Source organism: Mixophyes fleayi, chromosome 2, assembly GCF_038048845.1.
Source record: "Mixophyes fleayi isolate aMixFle1 chromosome 2, aMixFle1.hap1, whole genome shotgun sequence".
In the NCBI taxonomy this organism is placed as follows: Eukaryota; Metazoa; Chordata; class Amphibia; order Anura; family Limnodynastidae; genus Mixophyes; species Mixophyes fleayi.
The window spans coordinates 72,313,447-72,341,075 of NC_134403.1; the positions used below are offsets into that span (position 1 = coordinate 72,313,447).

The 27,629-nt window shown below is 39.8% G+C and overlaps 1 protein-coding gene across 2 annotated transcripts in view; it reads right to left on the reverse strand.

The window, feature by feature from the left end:
* RAPGEF3 (Rap guanine nucleotide exchange factor 3) overlaps positions 1–27,629 on the reverse strand; it is a 100,850-nt gene that overhangs the window by 43,033 nt on the left and 30,188 nt on the right. For both annotated transcript variants that reach the window (XM_075199260.1, XM_075199259.1), the window contains exon 2: positions 8,277–8,330. In XM_075199260.1, the coding sequence (XP_075055361.1) occupies positions 8,277–8,330 (54 nt within the window). The remainder of the gene's footprint in view (positions 1–8,276; positions 8,331–27,629) is intronic.

The following is a 27,629-nucleotide window of genomic DNA, read 5'->3' on the forward strand; positions in this document are numbered from 1 at the left end:
GAAAAGTTCATTTATGAAGCTGCACAAATTCTGCTTCCTTTTCCTTTATGACACCATGTGCCTGATTTACGTTCGGACGTATGTCCGTGTGCGTAGCGTATCTTGCGTGAAACAGCTCTGTGCATGCACAGAAACGGACATTACGCCAATGAACGCAATTGCGTGCAAATCGTGTCTGAACACAAACGACACTTACAACTGCCTACGACTTGAGGGGCGACCAGGGCAGGGAAGGGGCAGACTAATGTAGGTAATGTACAGTAAGGGCAGGCACAGGGCGTTTTGACAAAGATGTGGCTGATTCAAATCTTGGATTTAACATAAGTACATTTGGTTTCAGCTGTTTCAGCTACAGGCACAGGCAGCTACAGGGCAGTGTAAGTGCCGGCTGATAGTGATGACTGACGCATTGTATGTACAGTACGCATTGAAAGCATTTTTATATATGTTTTTAATCTAAAAAAAATATTGGAGTGGATCCATATTATGTTAATGATATACTGTTGATAGTTGTTAATTTATTTTAGAGCAGAATTTTTTTTATGCATTCTGATATTGTAATGCACATACACTTGTGCGTATACTGTAGTCTGCTCTGACTGCCTATGTAAGGCAAGTACTGTGTAGGCAGAGTCTACTTACACCCAGAATCCAACTGAAACACATCATGGAATCTGCTTCCATTTGAATACGTTTGGAACTACGCTCAAGTTACGTGATCTTTTCTAAAACACAATTTATGTGCAAGTTGCATCCAGATATGGAATCAGTGCTTATATGGGAAAGTATATATAAATAAATGGTGATGATGATAAAAAGTACACAACAATGATAGGATGCTGGGAGATACTGAGGGGATTATGACAATCCCTGCTAATGCTCCAGATACTGAACCCAAATGCAAAAACAATATTTCCAACTGTCTTCACAGGCATCTGAGATCGGACATTGACCAGTACTTTCAATGGGGAGACTTTTGCACCATCTGGGGACATTATGTATGGCAATAGGCACTTATAGGTGCACAAATACCAATGTAATTTAAAAAAAAAGATTAAAATGTATAAATATGATGCATGAAATGAATAAAACTCCAAGGGCAAAACGTATCTATTTTTTTCCGGCGAGTTGCTAATCTCTGATGAATGAAAGGGGGAATTGAAAGAAAAAAAGCAGAAAAAAAACGACACTTTCAAAAGAGCCACATTACAAATCACCGTCCCAACTTTTACCGTGATGAGAAAACAAATCGTGAAATGTATGAAACAGCGGTTTTTGTAAATCTCCCCAAAAAAAAAATCGCCAGCAAAATACAGATGGTTCTGAAAGGCGAGAAAGCTCAAATCGCCTGTGTTTTTAGCTATCTGGCCATTCATAACATAAGATGAGGCACAATACAATTACAATTATTAATTATGATGCTAATCATTATTTCTTGATTAGAGGGGCAAAAATAATTATTAATTATCTTATGAGGGCAAAATTATTTTATCAACATATTATAATCCTATTATTGGGGCATAATATTTGATTACCAATGGGGGCAATAATTTTTTTTTTATGATGGGGCAACACTTATTATTTCATGATGGGAACTCCAATTAAAGGACACACTTGTGGCACTACAAGTGGCCGTATACATATGGGCACAAGGGCATCTGTATTGCCTCAAGTGTGCACTTATGATGGTGTCCCCATCATAAAATAATACGTTTGCGCAACAACAACAAAATATTATTATTGCCCTGTTAGTAATCAAATAATATTGTCCCTTTAATTTAATAAGATAATATTTCCCTCTTAATTTATTTATAAATTAATTTTAACCCATACGTTAATTACAAATTAATGTTGTCCCCTTAAACAATAAATAATTCTAGCTCTATAGTTCATAAGTTATGGTGCCTCCTCTTATCTTATGAACAGCTTGCTGTTGGAGCTATATAGCCTACCAGTAGCAGGTCTGAAACAACAGCAAATTTTCTGGTGATTTTCCATCGATTTTGACTAAACTGTGGGATAGGTATTTTGAAACCGTCACACATCGCTGCCAGTTCAAGTTTGGGCCCTCCAAACCGGTGGATAATACATCTGGCAGTTTGGAGATGCAAATCATCAGAGATTTAATTTGTGTTGCAGCGATGTTAAAACAACAGAACTATTAGAGTGTGATACATTTACCCCCAACTGTCATTACTTATTTAAGACATAGTTCAGGCTCCAATAAACAGTATTTTAAGAAAATAATGGAAAGTTGAAATTAATTAAGTAGGACATCCTGAAGACAGTAGGCAGATACTTTGAAGTGACATTTTCAGTGTTGCTGGCATCTGCCTACCATCTTGAGCCACAGTGCCACAGTCAGGTAAAACAGCTGGATGGAGGTACAATCTAAAAGCAGAATCTGGGCATACACCTATGTATTCACATGGCAGTCAAGAGGCACATTTAGTACAAAGTCATGTTTTTCATTTTCATATTCTGTAGCTTCACAAATGAGAGACTTTGTCACAAACTAGGGTCTGAAGAATCCTTTGGGCCTACAGGAAGAAGCGGAGTCTAACGACACAGAAGGTGTTCACCAGTGACCCCCACAAGAGGATATGGGCTTGGCTGCTTCCATACAGCAGCTTGCGGCCCACGAAGTAGGTGCTAAGTGAAACCCAGTGGAGAGTTTGGAACCAAGTGATTACAACAGATGGAAAGAGTGCTGTGCAGCCACGAGTGAGTGAGGTGGCGGAACAGTGATGTTCTGTGACAGAAATACACAGCGGTACAGGTAGGGAGCTGTACCAGAGTACTTGGGAAAACAGCGCTAATGTACAGGAGTTCTGGAGATGCTGGGAGCACTGTACCAGAGGCAGGAAGGTACAATGGTCTACAGTGAATATACATGGATGTAGATATACTGACAGCAGGAGACTGGATCGGCTGGGATATACTGAACTGCAGGTTGGCACACAAAGATCCAGGTGTTGCATAGTAGCAAGATAACTGGAGCAGGAGAGTGCAATGATCCATAGTAGTTGTGTGAGCTTCAGGTATGCTGGCCAGTATGTGTGTGGATCAGTTGAAGTGTACAGAGCAGCAGCAATGGTACCAAAAGTGTCTCTGTGATATTCAAGAAGAACTTTAACTACAGCAAAAGAGAGCAATGGTCTGTGGCAAGTGTATAGTAAGGTCCAGGTATGCTGAGGAGTGAGGAAGTGGATCAGCCTGTGGTATGTATAGAGACAGCAGCAGTACACGAGTGTCCAGGAGGTGCTTAGAAGCAGTAAGTCTGCAGTGAGAGGGTGCAACAGTCTGCAGGAGCATTCAATTGATCCAGGAGTATCGAACAGCAAGGGACTGAACCAGCAAGGGATACAGCAAACAGCAGGCAGAGGTATATGGAAGTCCAGGTGGGGTTTAGGAGCACAACTGTAGTTAGAATAGAGGTTCAGGGAGCCAGAAGCATACACATCGAAACACTGGGAAAGACACAAAGAACTGGCAAAGATTGAATGACGCAACGCTGTTTGCTGGAAAGCGGGAGAGGAGCGGGACGAACAGGTAAGCTAGGACCCGACCGAGTGATCTGCGGGCCCGACGTGTGATAGTGTTGCATTAAGAATGCTGAGCACTGGGCAATTACAATACAAAAATATTGCCAGGGACAAAAGATACCATGGATAAAAGTTGCACTCTAAATAACCAACTTATTGCATGACTTGTACACAGATTGAAAACTGAAACACACGTTATCAGATACAAATAAATGCCATATGTACACTATATTTATAGGGTGTGTAAAGCCTTGTGTTTAAAAAGAGGTGTGGTCCCTTGCCTTTGGGAATAACAAGCCAGAACAGATGACGTTTGCTTTAAGTCACATGACCCTCACTAGTGCACACTTACTAATCAAACAGAAAACACTTTTATATTGTGATCTCTGCATATTAAACTGCAGACATGAAAATATTGTTGTTGCAACTGACAATGCAGCATGCAGTATTATATCACTGTGACATATATACATTCTTAAACTGGCTGACTTATATACTGCAGTGTCTATTGTTTATACAATCGTAACAAGGTTTTCTATCTTGATGTATACTGATTGCTTTCATTAAGTCATTTATTTCTATCAATGTGGCCATGGTGACTATCAGGCACAGAGGTTGGAGATGCTTGTAGAGGCACAGGGCCAAGGCAGCAACACTTCAGGGGGAAAGACTGCCTCTAGTTTCATCACACTGCATTTGTATTTTTATGTATGCTTGTAAACAGAAAAATAAAAACAATGATAATTTTTGCACCAGTGCTAGAATACATTAATTTTCCGTAGGTGGGAAATGGTGGAAGATGTGGTCATTGTTCTAGAATGATGGTGAAGTGAAACAGCAACTAATAGCCTAGGGGTAACCTATACAACCAGTCACCTCCCCAAACCCTTTCATATATGCATATATTATTGACGATAAGTTTACTATTGCTCATGCACACAGAATACTAGGCTCCATATGATGTTTAGCTATATATACAATAAAAGATCTGGTGCCTTAACAATAAAAAAAGAGGGGGTTTTGTGTTTTACTAGCTACAAAGACATTCACCTAATATTGCACTATTACAAGAGATACACCAGGTGGGTAATTAGCTCTTAGCTCTAAGGCAGCATTGGGTTGAGAAGTACACTACATGGCCAAAAGTAGGTGGACACCCCTTCTAATTAGTGTGTTTGTCCATTTCAGCCACACCAACTGCTAACAGGTACATAAAATCAAGCATACAGCCATGCAATCTCCATAGTCAAACATTAGCAGTACAATGGGTTGTACTGAAGAGATCAGTGACTTTTAACATGGTAATAGAATGCCACCTATCCCACAAGAAGGTTTGTCTGCTATTGGCTAGACCTGCCCCGGTCAAGTGTAAGTGCTGTTATTGTGAAGTGGAACTGTCTAGGAGTAGCAAGAACTCAGCCCTGAAGCATTAGGCCATACTAGGTGCTCACAGAACAGGACTGCCAAGTGCTGAATGCATAACACATAACAATGCCCCTGTGCGCAAAGCAAAAAATGATTTTTCAAGTTTAGTGTGAAAGAACTTGACTGGCCTGTACAGAGTGTTAACCATCAAAGACCTTTGGAATGAATTGAAACACTACCTGCGAGCCAGGGCTTATTGCCCAACATCAGGGCCCAACCGCAGTAATGCTCTTGTGGCTGAATGGATGCGAATCCCGGCAGTAGTGTTCTATAATCTAGAAGGACTTCCCAGCAGAGTGGAGCCTGTTATAGCAGCAATGGCAGGACCAACTCTACCTGGCTGACAGTACCAGCGGTAGAGGATACTACTGATATATCTTTTAATACACATGAAAATGCTGCATAATAGTCCTGGGTTCATGTAAGGAATGTGCCAGGAATCTCTATGTTATCTCTGTGTTTTAGCATTAGAACTACAGCATATGCATGACTGACTAACACTAAATTCTAATTCCGTGCACTTTTTAGTGTTCAATTGTTGAGTTCGGGTAAACTAGTTCAGATGAGCACAAACAATGTATCTGCTGTTTCATGGAAGGTACAGTAGGTTTAAACAGAAAAAAAATATTGGTGCTTATTGATATAGAAGCTGCTAAGGTTCAAGGGGGAGTCACTCTGAGGAAATTTGATTAGGAGGTCAAGTTGTGTCCTGTCCTACATCTAGGAAAAGGCTCATAAGATTTGGATTCCCTATTAATCTCCTCTCGCCCCCCTGTAAAACAATCCCATCTTGGCAGAATTATCCACAGTACCTAATGCAAGATTATCTGGTGCCCCAGGCGGGGAATAAAGACACTGGTTCATGTCTATCCCAAGGGCAATATTCTTATATTTGAGCAATTTATAGAATAAGCAGATATCCCAAACATTGTTTTTTTTAATACTTGCAATTTCATCACACATTGCAAACCAAATTCCCAGTGTTTGAGGTCAGCTTAGAGACCTCTGGGCTTTAAATACTCCTGAGCAGAAATATACGTTGTCCTTTGCCTAGGCCTAGTTATTACTAGGGACGTGCACCGGCCACTTTTGGTGTCTCGTGTTTTGTTTTTTGAATTCGGATTTCCTTGAGGTTTTGGGTTTGGATTTGTTTCGCAAAACACCCGACGAAAGGTTTTGGTTCGGATTTAAAGGTTTTGGATTTGGATTTATTTTGAAAAAAACATAAAAAGTGTTAAAATCAAGTTTTTTTGTTTATTTTCACTCCTACGCTATTATTAACCTCAATAACATTCAATAACAATCATTTCCACTAATTCCTAGTCTATTCTGAACATCTCACACCTCACAATATTGTTTTTAGTCCAAAACAGGCTCTACTGAGGCAAGATGTCGTCCTCATCCTCAACCTCTGATTCCTCTCCCCCTACAGTGTGTACTTCCTCCTCCTCACACATTATCAATTCGTCCCCGCTGGACTCCACAACCACAGGTCCCTCTGTACTATCTGGAGGGCAGTGCTGTACTTGATTGAGGAATTGATAATTCATTTTTATGAACATCATTTTTTCAACGCTCTGAGGATGCAACCTCCTTCGCCGCTCACTGACCAGGTTCCCCGCTGCACTAAAAACTCTTTCCGAGTACACACTGGAGGGGGGACAACTCAGGTAAAATAGAGCCAGTTTGTACAGGGGCTTCCAAACTGCCTTTTTTTCCTGCCAGTAACAATATGGACTGTCTGACATGTCTATTTGGATGGTGTCAGCAAAATAATCCTCCACCATTTTTTCTATTGTGACAGCATCCAATGCAGCAACAGTAGACATGTCTGCAATGATTGGCAGGTCCTTCAGTCCGGACCAGATGTTATCAGCATCCCCGCCAGCGGGTCTTTTAGGAAAACTGAGCTTTTTCCTCGCAGCTTTATCCTCCAAATTTTTGTTTTCCATTATATGTAGCACAAGAGAGCGTACCCCTAAGCCACACACACTCGGCAAAGCCTTTAAAAATTATATGCGGCACAGGAGAGTACCACTGGACTTATACTGCAGAATCAGTGAACTTTGTAATATTGCAGTACCAATTTTTTATAATTATTTATTTTTTATTTTTTTTATAACTTTTTTTTAAAATTTTTATAACTTGGGAATAATGGGGAAATAACAATGCCCTTAGAAGGACAGAGCACAGGACACAGCAGCACTGGACTGAACAGGACCCAGCAGCACCACTGAACTCAGAAGGACAGAGCACAGGACACAGCACCACTGGACTGAGCACAGCACAGCACAGGATATAGCAGGGCAGAGGACCACCTAACACAACCTCCCTCTACCCTGATCAATGCCTGAGTGAAGATGGCGGTGGCCAGCGGGGAATTTATAGAATCTGAGTATCGCGAGATCCGACAACGGGATTATGACTCGGAGCCTCGCTTTCAGTTTTGCAATTGGCGGGAATACCCGGATCTGTTTCGGATCCGGCTCGGATCGGCAAGGTTTGGATGGGCTCGGATTTCAGATATCCGAGCCCGCTCATCTCTAGTTATTACCCTTATATATGACCTCCTTTGTAAAAGTCAGGTGGATCAGGACAATCAGCCACTTGAAGATGAGGAATGAAATAAAGTTTTCTTCTTTCTAACATGGTTTAGTGACCTTGATGAAGAATCACCTGTCAGGTTTTATACTGCACAGAAGCCACCCAGAAGTCTGCAAAGTTATGCAATAAATGTGGGGTTATTAAAGACACTTGTTTACACGTCTTCTGGATCTGCACCGTAATACAATTATTTTGAAAACCAGTTAATTGTTTTTAGGGTAATCCCAGCAGTAATTGACCCAAAGGTTTGCTTTTGGGTCAAGAGCATCAGAAGGCCTTGACACCTCCAGACCATAACCTGGGTATGAAACTGATAAATAAATCCTGTACATTACAAAAGTCAGTTTAGATGCATAGATAATGGAAAATAGGACATTCTAGGCTGCTGGGGCAGTGTGGTTTGATACTATTTGAACGACAATCTCCTCAAACTCGGCTCTGCTCTATTTTAGAGAGAATTGTATTGTGCATTGTGTAGTTGGAAACAACCTTCTTATTGAGTTATTTTGTTAAATGCTATTGTGTATGACTGATTGGCCATATTCTAAGAAAAAAAAACCATACAAAAACTTGTGTCCACTTTACTGCTTTACAATTCCAGACTTGGATGACAGAAGAACAGACATATCTATTTCCCTTAGTCACCGCAGACAATTCTTTAGCAGAAAATACACTTTTGTAAGAAAAAGAACTCTCTGTTACCTGTTTTACTGTTTGGCTGTACTCCTCTTGAGATTCAATATCAGGAAGCGGAGTCTGAAAGAAGTAAGATAATCTCCATTATATTAAAGAATAGGCTACAAACAGACTACTGGGTAAAATAGGAGTCATGTTCTGCAGACTCAACTCCTTGGAGATGTTTCTAAGAAACCTACACAGAAAAGGTCTATTATTAACCTACGTCCCTTGGAATTGGCGCACATGTAGAAACAGTGAAGCAAACAAGAAGTATCTTTTCGCAACATTACTGGCAAACATGAGCTAGTTGGAAAGAATTGAACAAGTAAAATGTATAACAGAGAAGTTCAGATAAATATTTCAGATTTTGGGATGAGTGGGATATATATATATATATATATATATATATATATATTACTGCAACAGAAACACAAGCAGGGCGCCTTTCAGTGGTATATTAGATATGCAACGTGGGATAGAGCAATAACATGCGTACCGTGGGGTAAATAGCGTTGAGTCTTTTTAAGAAATAATGGAGTAGTCTTTGCTGTACTTGTAGTCCTCCAGAACTCCACCGGTCAGTACAAAGATGCGGAAAGAGCAAACATAGTATAACTCTGTAGTATTTTTTGGTAAGGGCAGTATCACCAGTAACCCCACAATCCTATGGGGTGTGTGGGATTGGTATCCCAATATTACCAATTTATATGACATCCATATAAGTGCAACACAGAAAAACATATAAGTCTGCGTACCATATATCCTGAAGTATCCCACTTCTGGAGAAAATTAAAACATGTGCAACACCAATGACTTCACAGTCACAACCTCATCCAGATGGCGAAATTGCATAAGATTGAAAAAAAGGAAGATATTTTGGTATGCATATAAAAAATTGTTGCACATGTTTTAATTTTCTCCAGAAGTGGGATACTTCAGGATATATGGTACGCAGACTTATATGTTTTTCTGTGTTGCACTTATATGGGTGTCATATAAATTGGTAATATTGGGATACCAATCCCACACACCCCATAGGATTGTGGGGTTACTGGTGATACTGCCCTTACCAAAAAATACTACAGAGTTATACTATGTTTGCTCTTTCCGCATCTTTGTACTGACCGGTGGAGTTCTGGAGGACTACAAGTACAGCAAAGACTACTCCATTATTTCTTAAAAAGACTCAACGCTATTTACCCCACGGTACGCATGTTATTGTTCTATCCCACGTTGCATATCTAATATACCACTGAAAGGCGCCCTGCTTGTGTTTCTGTTGCAGTAATCCAATTCGTCCGGATTAACCATCTGGCGTCAGGCTATCGTGGCTGCCACTCTTATAAGAGTCAAGTGATCTTCATATATTGTGGATACGGGACTTTACTGTCATAAATTGTGTATGTGTATGTGTGCATATATACATATTTTATTATACCACTTTTAAGTGATCACGCTGTGGTGATCAGCGCCAGATATATCCTCCATTGTTTTCTAATATATATATATATATATATATATATATATATATATATATATATTATGGAGCAATAGACTAATCGAGTCATCTAGCAGCTGGTTCCCTCCGAAGTTGCAAAGTTTCATTTTATTCTATTTTATATGGATGAGTGTGAAGGAACATTAATGAAATGACTGCTTTTACTAAGGTGTTAGCTGGGCTGTGAATTGTTTGCGATTTTCCAGACAGGAAAGTGGTAGTGTTCTCAGCACTCATTAGTTTGTGTGATGATACATTGAAGTAAAGTGGGAACACTACTCTTCTGTCAAACAGGAGTGATTACTGCCCATCTGACACCACCCTAAAGCAGGGTACACACCTATGCAATCTTACTTCAGATGCAATTTCTGTATCAATTTTCACCAACAATTAAAAATCCTGATGTGCATGCCGATTCATGCGTACACACCTACACCATTTACCTTCAGATCTGTGATCTTCATCTCTCATAACTATCTGCTGAAAAGATTGTGACTCTCTGCACTATATATATATATATATATATATATATATATATATATATATATATATATATATATGTTAACCCGTGCATGATACTCATGCATTCTAGTCAAATCAAGCTACTTAAGGTGTTAAAAAGGTTCTTGTCATGCATTTGGGCCATAGCCCAGGCCTCCTCAGGGGAAGAGCGTTACTTCCCGACGCAAGCGCCCTTTTTTTAACGTGGTTTTGTCCACATGTCACCACCTCATCACTTTTCTCCATCACCTCATCCTTCATCTTTATCGCCACATCTATCCAGATGTCTATCCAGACACAGGGATCTCTCTCAACGGTCCTGAGTATCACACTCCTCTCGCTCTGTCACCCCCGGCAACCACCAACCACTCCCAACTGTCACCCCCGGCAACCACCAACCACTCCCAGCTGTCACCCCCTACAACCACCAACCACTCCCAACTGTCACCCCCGGCAACCACCAACCACTCCCCACTGTCACCCCCGGCAATCACCAACCACTCCCAACTGTCACTTCTCCTTAAAGAAATATATATATATATTTTTTTTAAATCTTTATAAACACTTTTTAACAAATTAAATTAACAAATTAAAAACATCTTAGTATACCAAATTTCAGCCCTTTCTGAGTTTTTTTCCCCACACACACACACTAAGAATTTAGTAGGTCAGTGTATAACTCCGCCCAGCAGGTGGCGCTGCAGCTTGGTTGTTTTTTTTTTACACACACACAGACTAACACACGCCACTAGGCTTATATATATTATATATATATATATATATATATAGATATATATATATATATATGTATATATATATATATATCTATATATATATATATATATATATATATATATATATATATAGATATATATATATATATATATATATATATATATATATATATACATAGATAGATAGATATCGGCCTACATTGCTGATCGTGAGTGTATACACACTTCCCTATTTGCCCGGGATAGTTCCATCATTGATGGTGATTTTTAGTAAGTTTATAAAACCAAATCAACAGAAGTGTTGTGTTTTGGTATGATAAAACATAACCGTGGTAGCGCGCCCACTCGTGCAACAAAGGAACGTGAATCGTGTGATCTGCGCGATAATTGCGTCACTGTGTATCCAGCTTAAGTGTGAAGGAAGAGACTGTCACCAATGTTTTTTTTTTACCTTATTTTATTTATATCCTCAATTTGATAATAAAGTGATATGTAAATGGGCTCCAGAGCTGGTAAATAGATACCCAACTGGCAGATGTGCAGGGGGGCTTCAGCGGTGCAGACACTTATGCGAATGAGTCGAAAAGCACTGCATAACATTGTAGCATCATGCAAATAAAGTATAATAAATCTAGCATCTTTTGCCTAGATTTTCATCTGGATAGGATAAAACATCTATAGAATATGCCTTGTTTCCACCAGAGACAGCAAGAAAATATTAATATTCATCTGTAAATGTGGAATATTAATAAAAAATATATCTATTGTCTTCAATAGAGAACAGGATTATTCACAAAAATTTAAAAATGAACAATGTATTGCCCACGGCGGTAAGCAGGATGGAGTTTAACAAGCAGTAGTGGCAGCAACAGGAGTGAACAGTATTATTTGCTATTTTCTGCCCATAGGCAGTATATAGTTAATTTTTAACTTATTTTGTGTAGAATCACTTTAATTAATGTGTTTGATTTGTAGTGGTGTAGAGGTAAAAGGGGAATGTAATGAATGATTGACAAGTGCCAGTCAGTAAGGTCCATCACTTGTCTTCAGGAATAAAAGTCTTTTTGGCCTGTGTTTTAGAGAATTAAGTTCCTGGTTTAGAGTTGAACGCATTTAAGCTACAAATAACCATGTTAAAATCTGACCAAAAAAAAAAAAGACTTCTGTGTTGTATGCTGACTCGCATGTATCTGAAGATATGTCCAACTCAATACATAATAGCTCTGGATCAGGCGTGCATCAGACATATGGGGCCTGATTCATTCATTAAGTTGAGCAAAAAAAAAAGAAGTAAATTTGTACCTTGGCAAAACCATGTTACATTGGAGGGGGAGATAAATTTAAAATGTGGGGACAGATTTACAGTTGGGGAAGTGCATGTCCTAGGCCAACTTTAAATTTCAGTATAAAAATAAAGCTGTCAAGTACTTGTGTGCTACATGAAAAAACATCCAGTATTTAATTTATGTGCAAAATAATAAACTAATTGCACCCCTTGCAATGTAAGATGGTTTGTCAAGGAGCAAACTTACTCCTATTTTTGCCTTACTTTCCTTAATGAATCAGGCCCATAATGCATATAGTTATGACCCATGAAGCATAGAGATGTGTCTTGACAGTGTTATTAGTAAATTTAATGGTAGTATTACCCTATTCATACACAATATAATGTAATGGAATGTTATATACACAAGAGAGAATAGTGTGTTGACACTGTTAGTAATGAATGTGAACTTCACATTTCTCATATAAAATGCAATGAAATATAAACATCCCTACACCTATTGTTTAGCACTCTAGAAATACAATGGAAATATTCTCTCCTGCATTAGTCCAAATGGTCGGACGTGATTTTATATGATATAGCCACAAAGCTAATGAATGATACGCAAACAGCCAATCAGAAACAGCTAGATCATCATCACCATTTATTTATATAGTGCTGCTAGTGTTATCACCACCACATATCTTTACACCAGGTCTCCGGTACCCACAAAAGATATGCCTCCTAAGAAGTGTTTATGAGATTTGTCTAAGTCGCCAGGGGACATGCTACACTTGTGTGTATTCAACCTGTACTCAACTTATGCTTGCCTGCCACTCTTCAACCTCTTCACAATTCTAAGGTACACCCAAACCTAGTTACAGACTGGTACACATGTGCAGTATATGATTGCATGTATATTTTTTGACACAAAAAATTGACATCCACTGAACTGTAAATGATTCCCACAATGGAATTTGCTGACAACGTAGCATGTAATATGAGCACATTATTTCAAGGACATATATAATAATATAGTGACAGAAGCACTGGGAAAGTGTCAAATGACAGTTATAAATGTCCCAGACTGTCTGTATTGTATGCTTTTAAACCCCAAAGAGATTGTTTGTGGTTGGGAAATTGTCCTCAGCAGTAGGAAAAGATAGTAATGGTCCCTGGGGTATAAATGGAGAGAGAGGGGAGGCTCAATTCATATGGCCCATTTTGGGTTTTCCAGAGAGCTAGCAAGTTGCTGGCTAATCAGGAGTTGCACCAGATGAGGTGCTGTTAAAAGACTGCTAGACAGTTCACTTGCTCTCTCAGCCCTGGGGAGGAGGTTGGATGCCTCCTGAGAGACACTGCAATGGTGACCAATTAGCTCTATAATTTGTATGTGTGTGGGACACAAGGTCCTTCAGAGGAGAGAAGGTGTTCCAGTGTGTTTATTTAGTGCTGGACAGGCAAAGTGCTTATTTTGAAGATTTCTGTATTTTTTCTGCTTAATAAAACTGGTTCATGCCAGTTGCACCAAAACCTTGAACTTCTCTGCTGCTATAGACTACCATCTACCCCAGAAATGGTAGATGTTCTCCTAACCCGGTTACAATATGTATGTATATATATATATATATATATATATATATATATATATATATATATATATATGTATGTGTGGGGTACGAAATCCCTATGACGAAAATGCAGACAATGAACATCAGATGTAATTTTCACAATAAAACTAACGTGTAGTTTAGTGTGAAATAAGTGACAGGGAAAAGTCTTTTCTTTTAATAAAATACATGAACACTTAAAACATTTAAACCTGAGTTTTTAGTTGATAAGTAATCAATAATTGTTATAGTACCTATTAGTTTTGTGCCATATATGGATGTCTAGACACAGAAGATTATATAGTGTCCTGGTTGGTTAAAATCTTTATGGTACATATTTTTCTTTTAAAAGTGTACTGTTCCTATTTGACATTCTTTTAATGAGCATGTCTATGAAACAAATTATATTTAATAATTGTTTATTATTGTTAATATTGGACTTGTTTATTTAAGATGCAAAAAACAGTTAAGCTTTTTTAGAGCAATAATGACATACAGGAATTATATAAATCTGTAATAACAAAAGGTGAAAAGACTTCAAATAGAAATTTGGCTACTAAATACCAATTGCAAACATCGGGGGGTAAATGTATCAAGAGTTTTCTGGCGGGTTTGAAAAGTGGAGATGATGCCTATAGCAACCAATCAGATTTTAGTTATCATTTTGTAGAATGTTCTAAATAAATGACAGCTAGAATCTGGTTGGTTTTTCAAACCCACTGGAAAACTCTCAGCTTGATACATTTACCCCCAGGTTTGTTGCAGATACTTAATTTCATATAGAGGTGCAACTGACACCAATAGTTTCCCAGTTACTTCTATTCCCCATCTCAGATCGTGACACTGTCCCTATCATAAAATATAATTATTCTTAGAAAGCTCAACGCCTTACACAAAAGCAGCATACTAATTTCCTGAAATACTCAGTACTGCTGACAGCCTCCTGATCATCTCTTTGGCTACAGGTTGTTGTGCAATCCGGTGAGCCAAGCCAGTGACATGTTGCAACAAATGCTGTTTTGTCATAAATAAATCAATGGACATTTCTTTCAGAATATCACTCTCTAATCCTATTACAAACTCTGTTTAGTATTATTGCCTAGTGCAAATCTGTGGATGATGCTGATGGGGCATTAGAAAACAGCCCCCAATGCACACATTAACTATAATATTAAAATTAAACTAAATAAAATATAAATTTCAGCAAAATTGAATCTAAGCATTTTACAGACACTGGTACAAACACTACTTTCTCCTATCTCCATTTTTTACACGGTCGCATTTGCACCTTCTCTTTCACCAGCTGCCACCTGAAGATTGACTTCCACACCGATGAATGTGTTTGCAGAACAAACATGCAGACTGCTATATGATGGGGGATAAACCAATACACATTATGTACGTGCCTAACCATTAAAGCTGACATCGTTGCTAGTGTGTAATTTATTTCATATGCTGTAACAGGTGTGTCTTGTCATTTTTATTATCAGGCAATATCGTATATTGTCATAATATTGTCATATCGGGTCAATGATCGACCGCGAAAGCAGGGGAGGCCAGTAATTTGTATCTATAAATATACCTGTGTTAAGTGTCTACTACTTCTAGATATTATGAAACATAGGATGTTGATCAGGGACAGGCTGGGAGGGGGGGAGAGGGCATCTACTCCCCGGTCCAGTCCCATAGTGGACTACCTTGGACTGGGTCACTGGGCCACTTAGACTGCTGAGTCGTGTCCCCCCCCCCCCCCCCACGGAGGCTAAAATTTGCCAGTCTCCCCATGATGTTGATGACAGATAAAGACTGGTTGTTCCGTTTTTGCATTTGAGCAATAAAATTTCACAGCGGCAATGATCAATTTAGGACGTAAGTGAAGCTAAACTTAGCAATATTTTAGGAGAAAATAGCAAACTTGAAGCTAATAATAGGGTGGTCTTAAAGTGTTAGCTGGTTGGACTTTGAAGTCACTCTTTCCACCATGATATATTCAGCTGAATCCTTAAAAAACACAAAGCTAGACACAGATTCATTCTATGAGACCAGTTCTGAAGCCCAGCAAGTATCTGAGCACCTGGACAATATGCTGGTAAAACCAGTAGGAGCACTGGTACAAGTAAAGGAACATTGCAGGTCTTCCCTATTTGCAGTTCATAAATAAACCTTACTGAGTCTTCATTGGACAGTTTTGTGTTTATGAATATCGTACCATATTTGCCTTTTCTGCAACCACTCAATAAACTTCTGAAGGTGAGGTCTCCAGAACTGATCATAATACTTTATAGAAGATCTAACAAAAATCTGTACAGTAGAATAAACACCTACCTCCCTCTACTGCTAAACCCTCAGCCTTTGCAATGGTGTGGTGGCAGCTGTCCAAACAGCGTTCTTGACACTCTGCCATGAATGGTTTATTTACATAAAAGGGAGTTGAGTCCTGGAGATAGGACCATTTACGGAACTGACGAGGGTGGGTACTTCAGGAACTGCAGGAGTCATGGACATGGTACCCCATGGTTTTAAATCAGGATGCACGTCTATAACTGCAACAGATCCATATATACTTTGGTGCTAGCGCATACAAGAATTACCTCTACAAGTCCTAAAGTAATAATATGTTCCCCATTTAGAGTTAAAAGTATATCCAGATAAAGGGAATAGACCTGCACAAGCAATTTTTTTTTATTTTTTTTGCAAGTGGGGAAAACACTGCTTGCTTTTGCATGTAACACATGTATACTGGGCAGCATTATTTTACACTGTAATTTAGAGTTGTGCTAGGACACATCCCACCCCAACTCTAAATCATAGTTGACTACTTTCTCAGAATGTTGGGGAGACTCCCAAATTTCTAGGAGTGCACCGCTCTCGGTAGAGCGGTGCACCCTTCTGCATCCTGCCAACTTCCATATTGAAACTGCTTGGGGCAGATCTTAATAATGTGATTCACAGCGAATTGCATCATCCTGCTCCCGTCCCCAATGCAGCATGGTTTTGCCAAGGTACAGAATTGCACCTTAAAGGTAAATTTACTCCTAACTCTAAGCAAAGCTATTTGTATTAATAAATACTAAGCAGCATACAGAGGGCTTCATTTAGAATTAGGAGTAAATCTTGCTAAATGGGTCAATTTGGCAAAGCCATGTTGATCTGCAGGGAGAGGGGTGCATCCAAGCTCCAATCTAAATCACAGTGTGCGGCCCCTTCATCAGATGTTGCTGTGTAGAGGGTCAACCTTTCAACATGTTTTTGTTGGACTTGTTCTTTAAATCAACAAAAGAGCCTGACACTGGAGTATCTTTGTACTACTATAGAGCAGCACTGGTTAATATCTATGAAATGTACCTGTTGTACTAGATGTTTGGGTTGAGTAAGCAATTATCTGCTGCGATCAGGCACACAGCAGAATAATCAGGAAAGAGCCATACAAACATGTACTCAGGTATTTGAGAACACACCCTGTCTCTCTGCTGTAACTGCCACAAGGTTCTGTCACCTTCATTAGGCTTCTAAATATAAACACACGCTGCATATCCTACAGCCGAACTTTCCTCCGGTCACTAAACTCCTGTCAGGCGACAATTTTTTCCCTCACGCCACTCTTGGTTTTTTTTTACAGATCTCAAGAGTTCTCAATTGCAGTCCTTGGCAGCTTAAAAATATATGTGGTAAGAAATGCATCTAACAGTCAGAAAAATAGGGATTGTATAGTGCATTCATCAATACTGAAAAATACGAACATTTCCAGGGACATATTTTTAAACAAGTGACATGTGAAAACTATGCATTTGCAAAGTAAAACAAATAGAGCAGTGCAGAGCAAAAGCTGTTTTATCTCTATTGTGACATCATGGCTTTTACGTCACTTATGTCTTTTCTTAAATTGCTGCACATCAGTTGGGCAGTAGGCTGTAGGAAGGTGAGATTGTTGCATTCCATATACATAATTATCTACTTGCTATTACGCACTTTCCTACACACCTAAATCTCTAAGACAGTATTTAGCAATGTGCAAAATATATTAAATAAGCTATAAGTGTTGGAGATGATGGAAACTTGACTTTCCTAATTTTTGGGTGGCATTAACAGGCATCAGTGGAGTCCTGTTTTCTCTGCATGGACTACATACCAATGTATTTCATATATGTATTGTGAGCCAATTAGACCGGGGTTACTATCTTCATGAGTAGACGGCTGCAGTTCAGACAGACTAGCCAATGATATCACACCAGCCAATTGTTTTGGTTTGACTAGCTACAGCTAGTTTTATCTTCCAGTCATAAAAATAAACAAACAGGAACAAAATTCTTGCCTGTCTAACTAAACATACAGGAACACCCTCTCTCAAGTGAGGGACCTTGTGTCCTACACACATACAAAAGACAAGACTACTGGTCACCATTTGCAATGTCTCTCAGGAAGCATGCAATCTCCTCCCCAGACTGTGAGAGACAGAGGAAATTGCCTAGCAGTTTTTTGTCAGCACCTTGCAGGTGCAACTCCTGATTAGTCTGCTGTTTTACTGGGAGATCAGAAATCCTGGACTTGGCCTTATGTATGGAGCCCACCCTTCTCTCTTCATACATAACCTCAGGGACCCGTACCAGCTTTTCATGAAGCTAAATACACTTTTTGGGATATTCCTTCCCATACAAGACAATCTCCCTGGGGTTTTAGAGCATACAAGACAGAAAGCCTGGGACATATACCTCTGCCATTTAGCATTTGCCCAGTGCTGTCACACTAGACACACACATATAACATATTAAATACAGACTTTGATGTTCTATTACTAAGGTGGGATATTTCAGAAGTGAACAAGTGTCAAACAAGCATGTCAAACAAGCATATTATTTATATGTCAGACAAGTTACAAAGGGAAGACCAAATATGCAAATAGTGCTGTGTAATTTGTGTGTCTGTGTGCTTCGCTCTGAAAAGATGAGAGGGGAACATTAAAACTAAGAGAGAAAATTAAAAGGCAAATTTAAATCACGGTTTTAAGGGAAAACTGAAAGAAAGGATATTGTAAAAGATAATATAATTGGAAATGATATTGTGCTCTGAGGCAATAATAAAAAACAAGCAAATATTACAAATATTTGAGAGAGAGAGAGAGAGAGAGAGAGAAGGTGCAATTTGTCACCTTGACAAAACCATGTTGAGCTGCAGGGAATGGGGGGTGTTGGGGTTTTACAATTTGCGAATAGATTTATATGGGAGTCCTACATGCAAATACAAACAGTATTTTCTCTGAGTGTGACACAATTGCATATGCATCCTCTGCTTAACCTCCCAAGTGTCACACCCACCTGTGACTTTGTGACGTGACCACACCTTTACTGCAGGGTGGTCATATTCCGACAAACCTTTAGATGTTGTAAGGATGCCCTTTCAAAGTGAAATGGTCTGTTCAGGTGCAAATTTGCACCTTTTAGCTGCATTTACATCCCTGATATAATTGAAAATGAAGGCATAGGCCTCTATCATCCCATTATTTGGCATGTTTGGATACCAAGTACAGAGTGCAGCCAACTGTGAACCCACCATAAATGAGTGAGAGTAGGTCGACTAAAGTAGAGAGCTAAAAACGGAATGACAGCTTTAATGTCAAAACTTTATTTATTTGAAAGTAAAGTTTTGACTTTGAAAGAAAGTACTAGATGGTATTTAAGAATACCCTGAAACGGTTATTAAAATAAAGATAATACAAATAAGGAAAATGTTAAAACTGCAAATTTTTCTTGTTGATAGTGAAGTGCCACATCTTGACTTTCCCATTTGTGTGACCAGAGGTGCAATAATGATCATAGAAGTGCATAATTTGACGATGACCATCAGCAACATTGTCTCATCGCGGTTTGAACCCTCCAGCTATTAGCACTTAACTCATTAGCATTGCAGCAATAGTATATGAAGTTGTGGCCATCTATTCACATTACTTAATATTTCGATTTGGTCTACTGCAGAAAAATAGATTTCCATTACATTTTAAAGGGGAACACAACAGGTGTTTATATTTCATTGAACTTCATACAACTTAATTTCCATGTATTCATATTTGTGTTTGTATTTCATACTTGTGCACAAATAGGGCAATGGGACTTTAGCACTGACTACTAACACTGTCAATCTCTATGCTACCCTGTTGTAAGCTGCCGCTGTCGTGTCTCAACTGTTGCCCTGACGTCACTTTTGCTGGGAGCGTGGGCATAGGCCCCAGATTCATTATGTAGCCTCCTGTGGCTGATTTTGCTGGCTGATGCCCTGAGGTTGGGATTGACTAATTTTCCTATTTAAGGCACGGAGGGCTTAACCTCCCTGCCTCTTATAGCGTTTTATGCCTCACTTTGCTGCCCATCTCCCGTCCTGTTGTGACCCCTGGCTTGTTTTTGGACCCTTCTTGAACTCAGAATGCCCCTGACCTCGGCCTTGTTTATCGGATTCTCCCTGCTTGCTACCAGCCCTGACCTCCGGCCTTCCCACGTTTATCCTGCTTGCTACGGACCCTTGGACTGATCCTGACTTCATCCTGTTTTCCCATTGCTGCCTCCTATCTTTGCGCTACATTATTGCGTATAAACGTCTACTATGCTAGAGTTAAGACCTGAGGGCATCCAAATACCTGCGAGTGCAACAAGCTCTACTGCAAAGGCGGCTGCTATATTGCCACCTGTTCTAGAAGGTTATATCAGTAGTTGTTAGACGTAACATGCCCCTACACTATTGTGAAGTAGAACTATATACACGCCCATAGTTGCCCACTCTCCCGGAGTGTCTGGGAGACTTGTGAGTTCCAGGTAGGTCTCCCAGACTCCCAGGAGAAAAGGCCAGTCTCCCGCATCCTGTCCAATTTATAGTAAAGTGGGCAGGATGGAAGCCACCAAGATGCGATTTTCCGCACCTAACCCTTTTTTTTCCTCACCCTTCAACTCACCTTTGGGATATCACAGAGGGAAAGAAATAGAGTAGGCAAGTATGGTTACACCTGACATATACCTGGCCCAAATGTTACTGTTTTTTTAGCTGGACGCATCTTGAGATGCATTCGAATTAACATTTGCACACAAAAACTGTTTTTTCAAGTGCGTCTTTATCTACCTACGTTAAAAGCACAAATGCGTCCAACACTGAATGATCCTCCAAGACTAATAATCCTGCAGTATAACAATCAAGGGTTTGTATTATTTCAACTAATTTTTTCTGACAAATGTTTTTAGAAAATCCATGGTTTTCTAACCATTGCTAATCTCCTCTCACAGAAGTATGCAGGGTCTGTGCAGGTCAACGTATAATATAAGCAGCCTGCTGAGTAGTGAGAACACAAGTCATGCATCCTATAGAGCACTGGTGTGATATTACAATCCACCACCTGCAAGCTCTTTGGGCACAAATAAAACTTGTCCTTGAGGACATCCTAAACTCTGACCCAACATATGTCTATTCTAGGGATTCTAAAGCTAAAATGCCAATTGTTTTGCAGCTGCAAAAATAACAGGGTACATACTGGAAGCAACAGCAATCACTGGAATGATAAACACTAAGTAGAGTTAAAGTGACATTCTGCTAAGTATTAAAGGTTAATTATACTGACTTATGACAAGACACAATTATTTCAGTGTTACTAGTAGTGATCTAAATTGGAAATAAAACAAATAAATCAATGAAATATTTCTTAATTACAATTAACCTTGTGACTACATTCATAGTTCATTGTATACTATGTGTATGTATGTATATATATATATATATATAGAGAGAGAGAGAGAGAGAGAGAGAGAGAGAGAGAGAGAGAGAGAGAGAGAGAGAGAGAGAGAAACAACAAGATACAAAAAGGCGCTTCAACAAATTATCAGTAATACAATTCAAGAGTATCAAAGTCCGATTGTATAAAAGAGTTCTTTAAAAACACTTCCCATGTGCAGGCGGCTGCCAATCCTCTATAGACCAAGCGATGTAGTATGGAAAATAATCTAGAAATGGAGAATAAAAGAGGACAAGGCGCACAATAGTGTAGTATTATAGTAGAAATATCAAAAGTGCATATTAGGACTCAAAGAGGTCCAAAATACAACTAATCCTCGTCACCAGAGAGGAGTATAGAAGAAGTGAACGAGATCTTAGTGCAGTGATAAGTCCAAATATCACACCAGCTACTCTTGTGTGTATATGTGTGTACCAGAGTTAAGATCTTTAAGGCTTATCTGTATAGATGTCCAAAAGAATGCTGAATCAGGTCACACACTCTCCATATCCCGACAAACAGCTTGATGCCTCAGGGATAAATCAAATACAAGCCAAAGGTGTATTATCTCAATAATGCAATTTATTAAGTGTAAATAAACCACTCACATATCAAGTAGCAGATAATCATCTTATTTGTAAACGACGATCTTAGACCACATCCAGGTGGAAAAAAGTCCTGGATTAACAGTAACACAGCGATAGTAACCTCTCAACGCGTTTCGTCTGCTCAAGTATCAGACTTCATCAGGAGAAGAACTTTGATCCTCCTGATGAAGTCGGGGGAGGGGGCGGTAATCTTGCACTGCACTACACATGTGGCTAAGCTCCATCACAGCGACTGTCTGATTTAGGGATCTGGGGCCTGATTGTCACGACTGAGTATAACGTACCTGCTATCGTTGGCACTACTCGGAGGAAAGTGCGGAATCTTACGTGCCCCTGGTGTTCACCAGGGATCCCCGCAAGGAGGTATGGACTCCGCTGCAGGAAACACGCAGGTCGCGGTCCTTCCACGAGTCAGATAGCGAAGCACAAGAGAAATGTCAGACAGGCCGGTTCAACAATGGTGCGGGCAAAGCAGGTACACAAGGAGAATCCGAAGGGGTGGCGAGTCAAGCCGGGTCGGTAGCGTTCTGGCAGCGAGGTACAAAGGGGAGATCCAAAAGGGTAGTCAAGGCAATCCAGGTCACAAGGGTCACAGGCAAACGGCAGATAATCAGGAAGCAGGCAAAGGTCAGGAGACTAGTAATCACAGGTACACAGGAAACGCTGGAGGACAGGTAGACCTGAAACTCTGGCACTGGAGGTGGACCAAAGAGAGGCTTAAATGTATCCATTAGCCAATGAGGCTCAGCGCTGCAGCGCTTGTCATAATCTTAGCGCCATAGCGCTTCCGCAATACAGCGCCCCGTTGCAGACGCGCTGAGCGGCACAGCGGGACATCCGTACCGATCTCACAGGCGGTGCCTGACACTGATTCATTAAGGATCTTAACTTAAGAAACTTCTTATTTCAGTCTCCTGGACAAAACCCTGTTACAATGCAAGGAGTGCAAATTAGTTTTCTGTTTTGCACATAAGTTAAATACTGACTATTTTTTCATGTAGCACACAAATACATGATAGCTTATTTGTACACTGAAATTTAAAGTTGATATTTGTGTGCTACGTGAAAAAACAGTCAGTATTTAACTTATGTGCAAAACAGAAAACTTAATGAATCAGGCCCCAGATCCCTAATTCAGACGGTCGCTGTGATGGAGCTTAGCCACATGTGTAGTGCAGTGCAAGATTAAACGGGTTACTCATACACACAGTGGACATAGACCAGTTCAGGAGACCTGCTGGGCACATTTAATTAAGGATCAAAAGCCCTGATGGGTCCCCAATGGCTCTTCTCAATAGGCCAAAAAATAGAAGTAGCAGCAAATGCAGGCACCTGGAAAAACTGGAAAGTCAGGACTCCCTATTGGACAATTGGAATGGTTCCAGACTCCCTCTGGACACCAAGACCAGTTCTCTTGCAGCTTTCTCCCATGCCAGGGCAATACTCTATCTTGCAGCTTATACTCTGACAATATCAGCTCCCTCTCTGGCACTGGCAGTTTGCATTCTGACACAGGCAGCTTACTCTTGGATACTAGCAGATCCTCTTCTGGAACTGGCAGCTCTCACTCTGATATTGGCAGCTAACTTGATGGTACTAGCAGCTTTCTCTAATAAATTGCCAGCTCTCCTGTCAGACTTGCAGCTTTCTCTCTGTTATACTAGCAGCTTTTTCTACTGGATTGACAGCTCTCACTTTTGGACTGGCAGCTCTCACCCACCTGGGTACTCACTCTCACTCTTCTTCCTCAGTGGCTTTCTTCTGACAGGTAGCAGTCCCATCACTGGCCACACATCCTTCCTCCTTGGCCACACTTCCTCAGTTCTCCCGCTCTGATGCCAAACTCTGGCAGACTCTGACATCACTACCCATCTTCTGGCTGCTTTGTGATGCCCGAAGGTGAAGTTTCCAGAACTCAAGGAAGCCTTGCACTGCTCCCAGGCAACAGCCCTCTCTCCTATCAGGTGTCCACTGTTAATAAAGAAGGCAACTGGAGTCTGGTGTCCATATTCTAACCTCCTATACCTCTCTAATGGTTAATTCTCATGCCGCTGATGGCAGAAGTTTCAAATTCAATGTATCATACTGAAAGTTCCTTTATTTTTCCTTACAGAAGAGTCAAAAGTTTTGAGAATGACACAAAAATTGCTGCTTCAGTGTTTTTAGATTTTTTTTGTCAGATGTTGCTATGGTATACTGAAGTAAAATTACAAGCTTTTCATAAGTGTAAAAGGCTTTTATTGACAATTACATTACGTTTATGCAAAGAGTCAATATTTGCAGTGTTGACCCTTCTTTTTGAAGACCTCTGCAATTTGCCCTAGCATGCTGTTAATCAACTTCTGGGCCACATACTAACTTATGGCCACCAATTCTTGCCTAATCAATGCTTGGAGTTTGCCAGAATTTGTGGGTTTTTGTTAGTCCACCCGCCTCTTGAGGATTGACCACAAGTTCCCAATGGGATTAAGGTCTGGGTTGTTTACTGGCCATGGAACCAAAATTTCGATGTTTTGATCCCCGAGTCACTTAGTTATTACTTTTGCCTTATGGTAAGGTGCTCCATCATGCTGGAAAAGGCATTGTTCATCACCAAACTGTTCTTGGATGGTCGGGAGATGTTACTCTAGGAGGATATTTTGGTACCATTCTTTATTTATGGCTGTGTTCTTAGGCAAAATTGTGAGTGAGCCAACTCCCACCAGTGCAGAGCTTGCTCAGGAATGGCAGCAGGCAGGTGTGAGTGCCACACTGTATATACGGAGAAAAAGGTAATATACTCTTTATACATTATTTTGGGGAAGACTATAATAAGGAAGATAACACTCTCTGCTCTGTCTTTAATGTATGTGACATGATTAGAGTTCAGCTTTAATGGGAAATTTGAGGTAAGCGCCCCTTTACCCTCCTTCTCCATCAAGAAAATAAGCAAGACAGATTAGATCTCTAGCGCTCCTAAAGAATGGTCACGAAGCTGAACACGAAAGATTGTATAAATGCAATGTGTATAAAGCCTGGAGTGAGAATGTGATGAAAGAGGTCAAAATTTTACTAAAATACTAATTTGAAAAAAAAATTATATTAGGACTGCCCAACTGGTGGCCTGTAGATCAAATGCAGTCCTCCAAATATATTTTTGTCCCCCAGTGTTTCTGAAACCCTAAAATACTCTGTTGGGTATACCTCCCAATTGTCCCAATTTAGAATCGTCCTGATTTGAGGGGACTGTATATATACTACTATTGAGCAGGGACATCACCATGGTGGGCAGGTGTCATCTGCACCTGCCTCTCGTGTGCTCGGCATTTCATGGGTGTTTTAAGGGAAAGTGGGTTGGGGCAGTATAGCCCCCCAATGTGACCATGCCCCTTTTTTATGCTAAATTTGTCCCCACATGGTTGGTATAACATGCTCAATATTTTAATAAACAAAATCTGTGTAAAATAAGTACCACCCACAATATACCCAAACCATACACCTGATCTGTTCCATTACATCCAGATTCGCGTAAAACCCACACCACTTTCCAGTAGGACACTCCCCATTTAGGATTGATTAATTGGGGCAATTTCACCATAATCAGGAACTGTGGTGTAAAGAATAAGAAACTTGATGTCATCAGTGCTAAGCTTAAACGCTGCCATCTCTCTGAAAACTGGTCAGGACTGGGGTTTGGGAGCGAGGTTGCAAAATTAAAGATATTTGTGATATCTGGCTTCTCAAATACATTAAACTTCCTACCAGGTAAACTAGTTACAGAGACTGAATAACTGATATAGGAAATTGTAATTGTATTCAATCATATTTTACCACTATGTAATCTATTTCTGTTTGTTTTTGTTCTGATGTTCTTTTACTGTGGGACTTATGAAAAACAGCTTGACGTTATTTGCAGTTACTTGATATAATTAAGTTGATTGTACAAAACTGTTACTGTTGTCTATAAATAAGCAAATATTGTGCCATTATTTATATCCGAGGAAGGGTCCGGGGAGACCTGAAATATGTTGTATATGTATAGAAATTAATTTAATTTGTTGAGCCTCTTTTGCTTTCATCACTGATAACAGAGGACAATGACTTGTAGTGTTACAGATTAAAAAATTGAAGTCATCAAACACTTACACTTCTGCAAAAATATTGTAACTATTACATATTGTGACCAAGTAGGGGGCCCGGTACCATCTAATGGGGTAGATGGAGTTTATAGCAACCAAGAGAATTCACACAAGTCCAAAGGTTTCGTGCATTTGGCCTCAGTCAATTTTATTCAGTAAGAAAACAAAAGAAAACTCCAAAATAAACACCTTGCCATCCGGCTCTAAATAAACACTGGTCACTCCTGACTAAAAAACTAAGGCGAAACAAAAAGAAGTTTCAGCACAGTAACTTACAGGCAGATATCAGGCTTTCTCTCACAGAGACTCTGCAGCCCCTGTCCTCAGGCAGTGAGAGACTGACTGAGCTGCCTTACAGCCTTTTACTAGCACCACTCAGGTGCAACTCCTGATAACCAGCAGGATCACTGGTAACTTGGAAGCCCCGGTTTATGGGACTAATGGATGGAGCCCACCCTTACTCTGCATCCATAACCCCAGGACCCTCTTCTGGCTTTAAAACAAGTCTATAGCTCTTCAGCAACTTACACACAATAACATTTCACTGGGGTTTAAAAACAAGTAGGTTAGGAATGTAGGTGAAATATACCTGCCACCATGCACTAATCCAGTGACTTTATCACAATATATATCTGTAAATGACACAAGATGCCATTCTAGATAGGATTAATATGTATTTCAGTCCTAGTGGCCCTTTAAAATCAATGGACATTCCAGGATATCTACTGATTCATAACATTATATGGTGTATATGATCTTAATAAACTATAAAGTGTTCACATTGGCCAGCTGTATTTACAGTGTTCACAGCTAAGTTCAGCTCCTGGTCAGTCCTGGGGATTTGCTAATGAAATTATCAGTGCTACTCCCCGTTGGTCAATAGTACCAGATTATTCTACTGAGAGTGGCTGCCAAGAATGTAAACTGGGCAGATGGAGAATCTCATGAGACAGACAAATAAACTGAGATCCAAGAATTAGAAATATGTGTCAATTGTTATAAAATCTTGAAAAGCATGGTGCAATTATTCACTAAACAAACATACTTGTATATATTGTGCTTATATTCACATTACTCGACTACGCCTACAATGGTCATCACAGGATTCGTGAAATAGGTATTTTAAAGTGAACTTATTACAAACAAACATTCTGCTCTTAGTAAAGGAAACAATAACACTTTAGTAGGCCATAGGCATTATGGGAAGCCTTCCTGTATTTCCATGGGAGCAGACGATTCTCTCTGAAGGCTGCTCATGGTGAGGATGTGTCATAAAAATACAAAAAGTGTCAGTGGACAC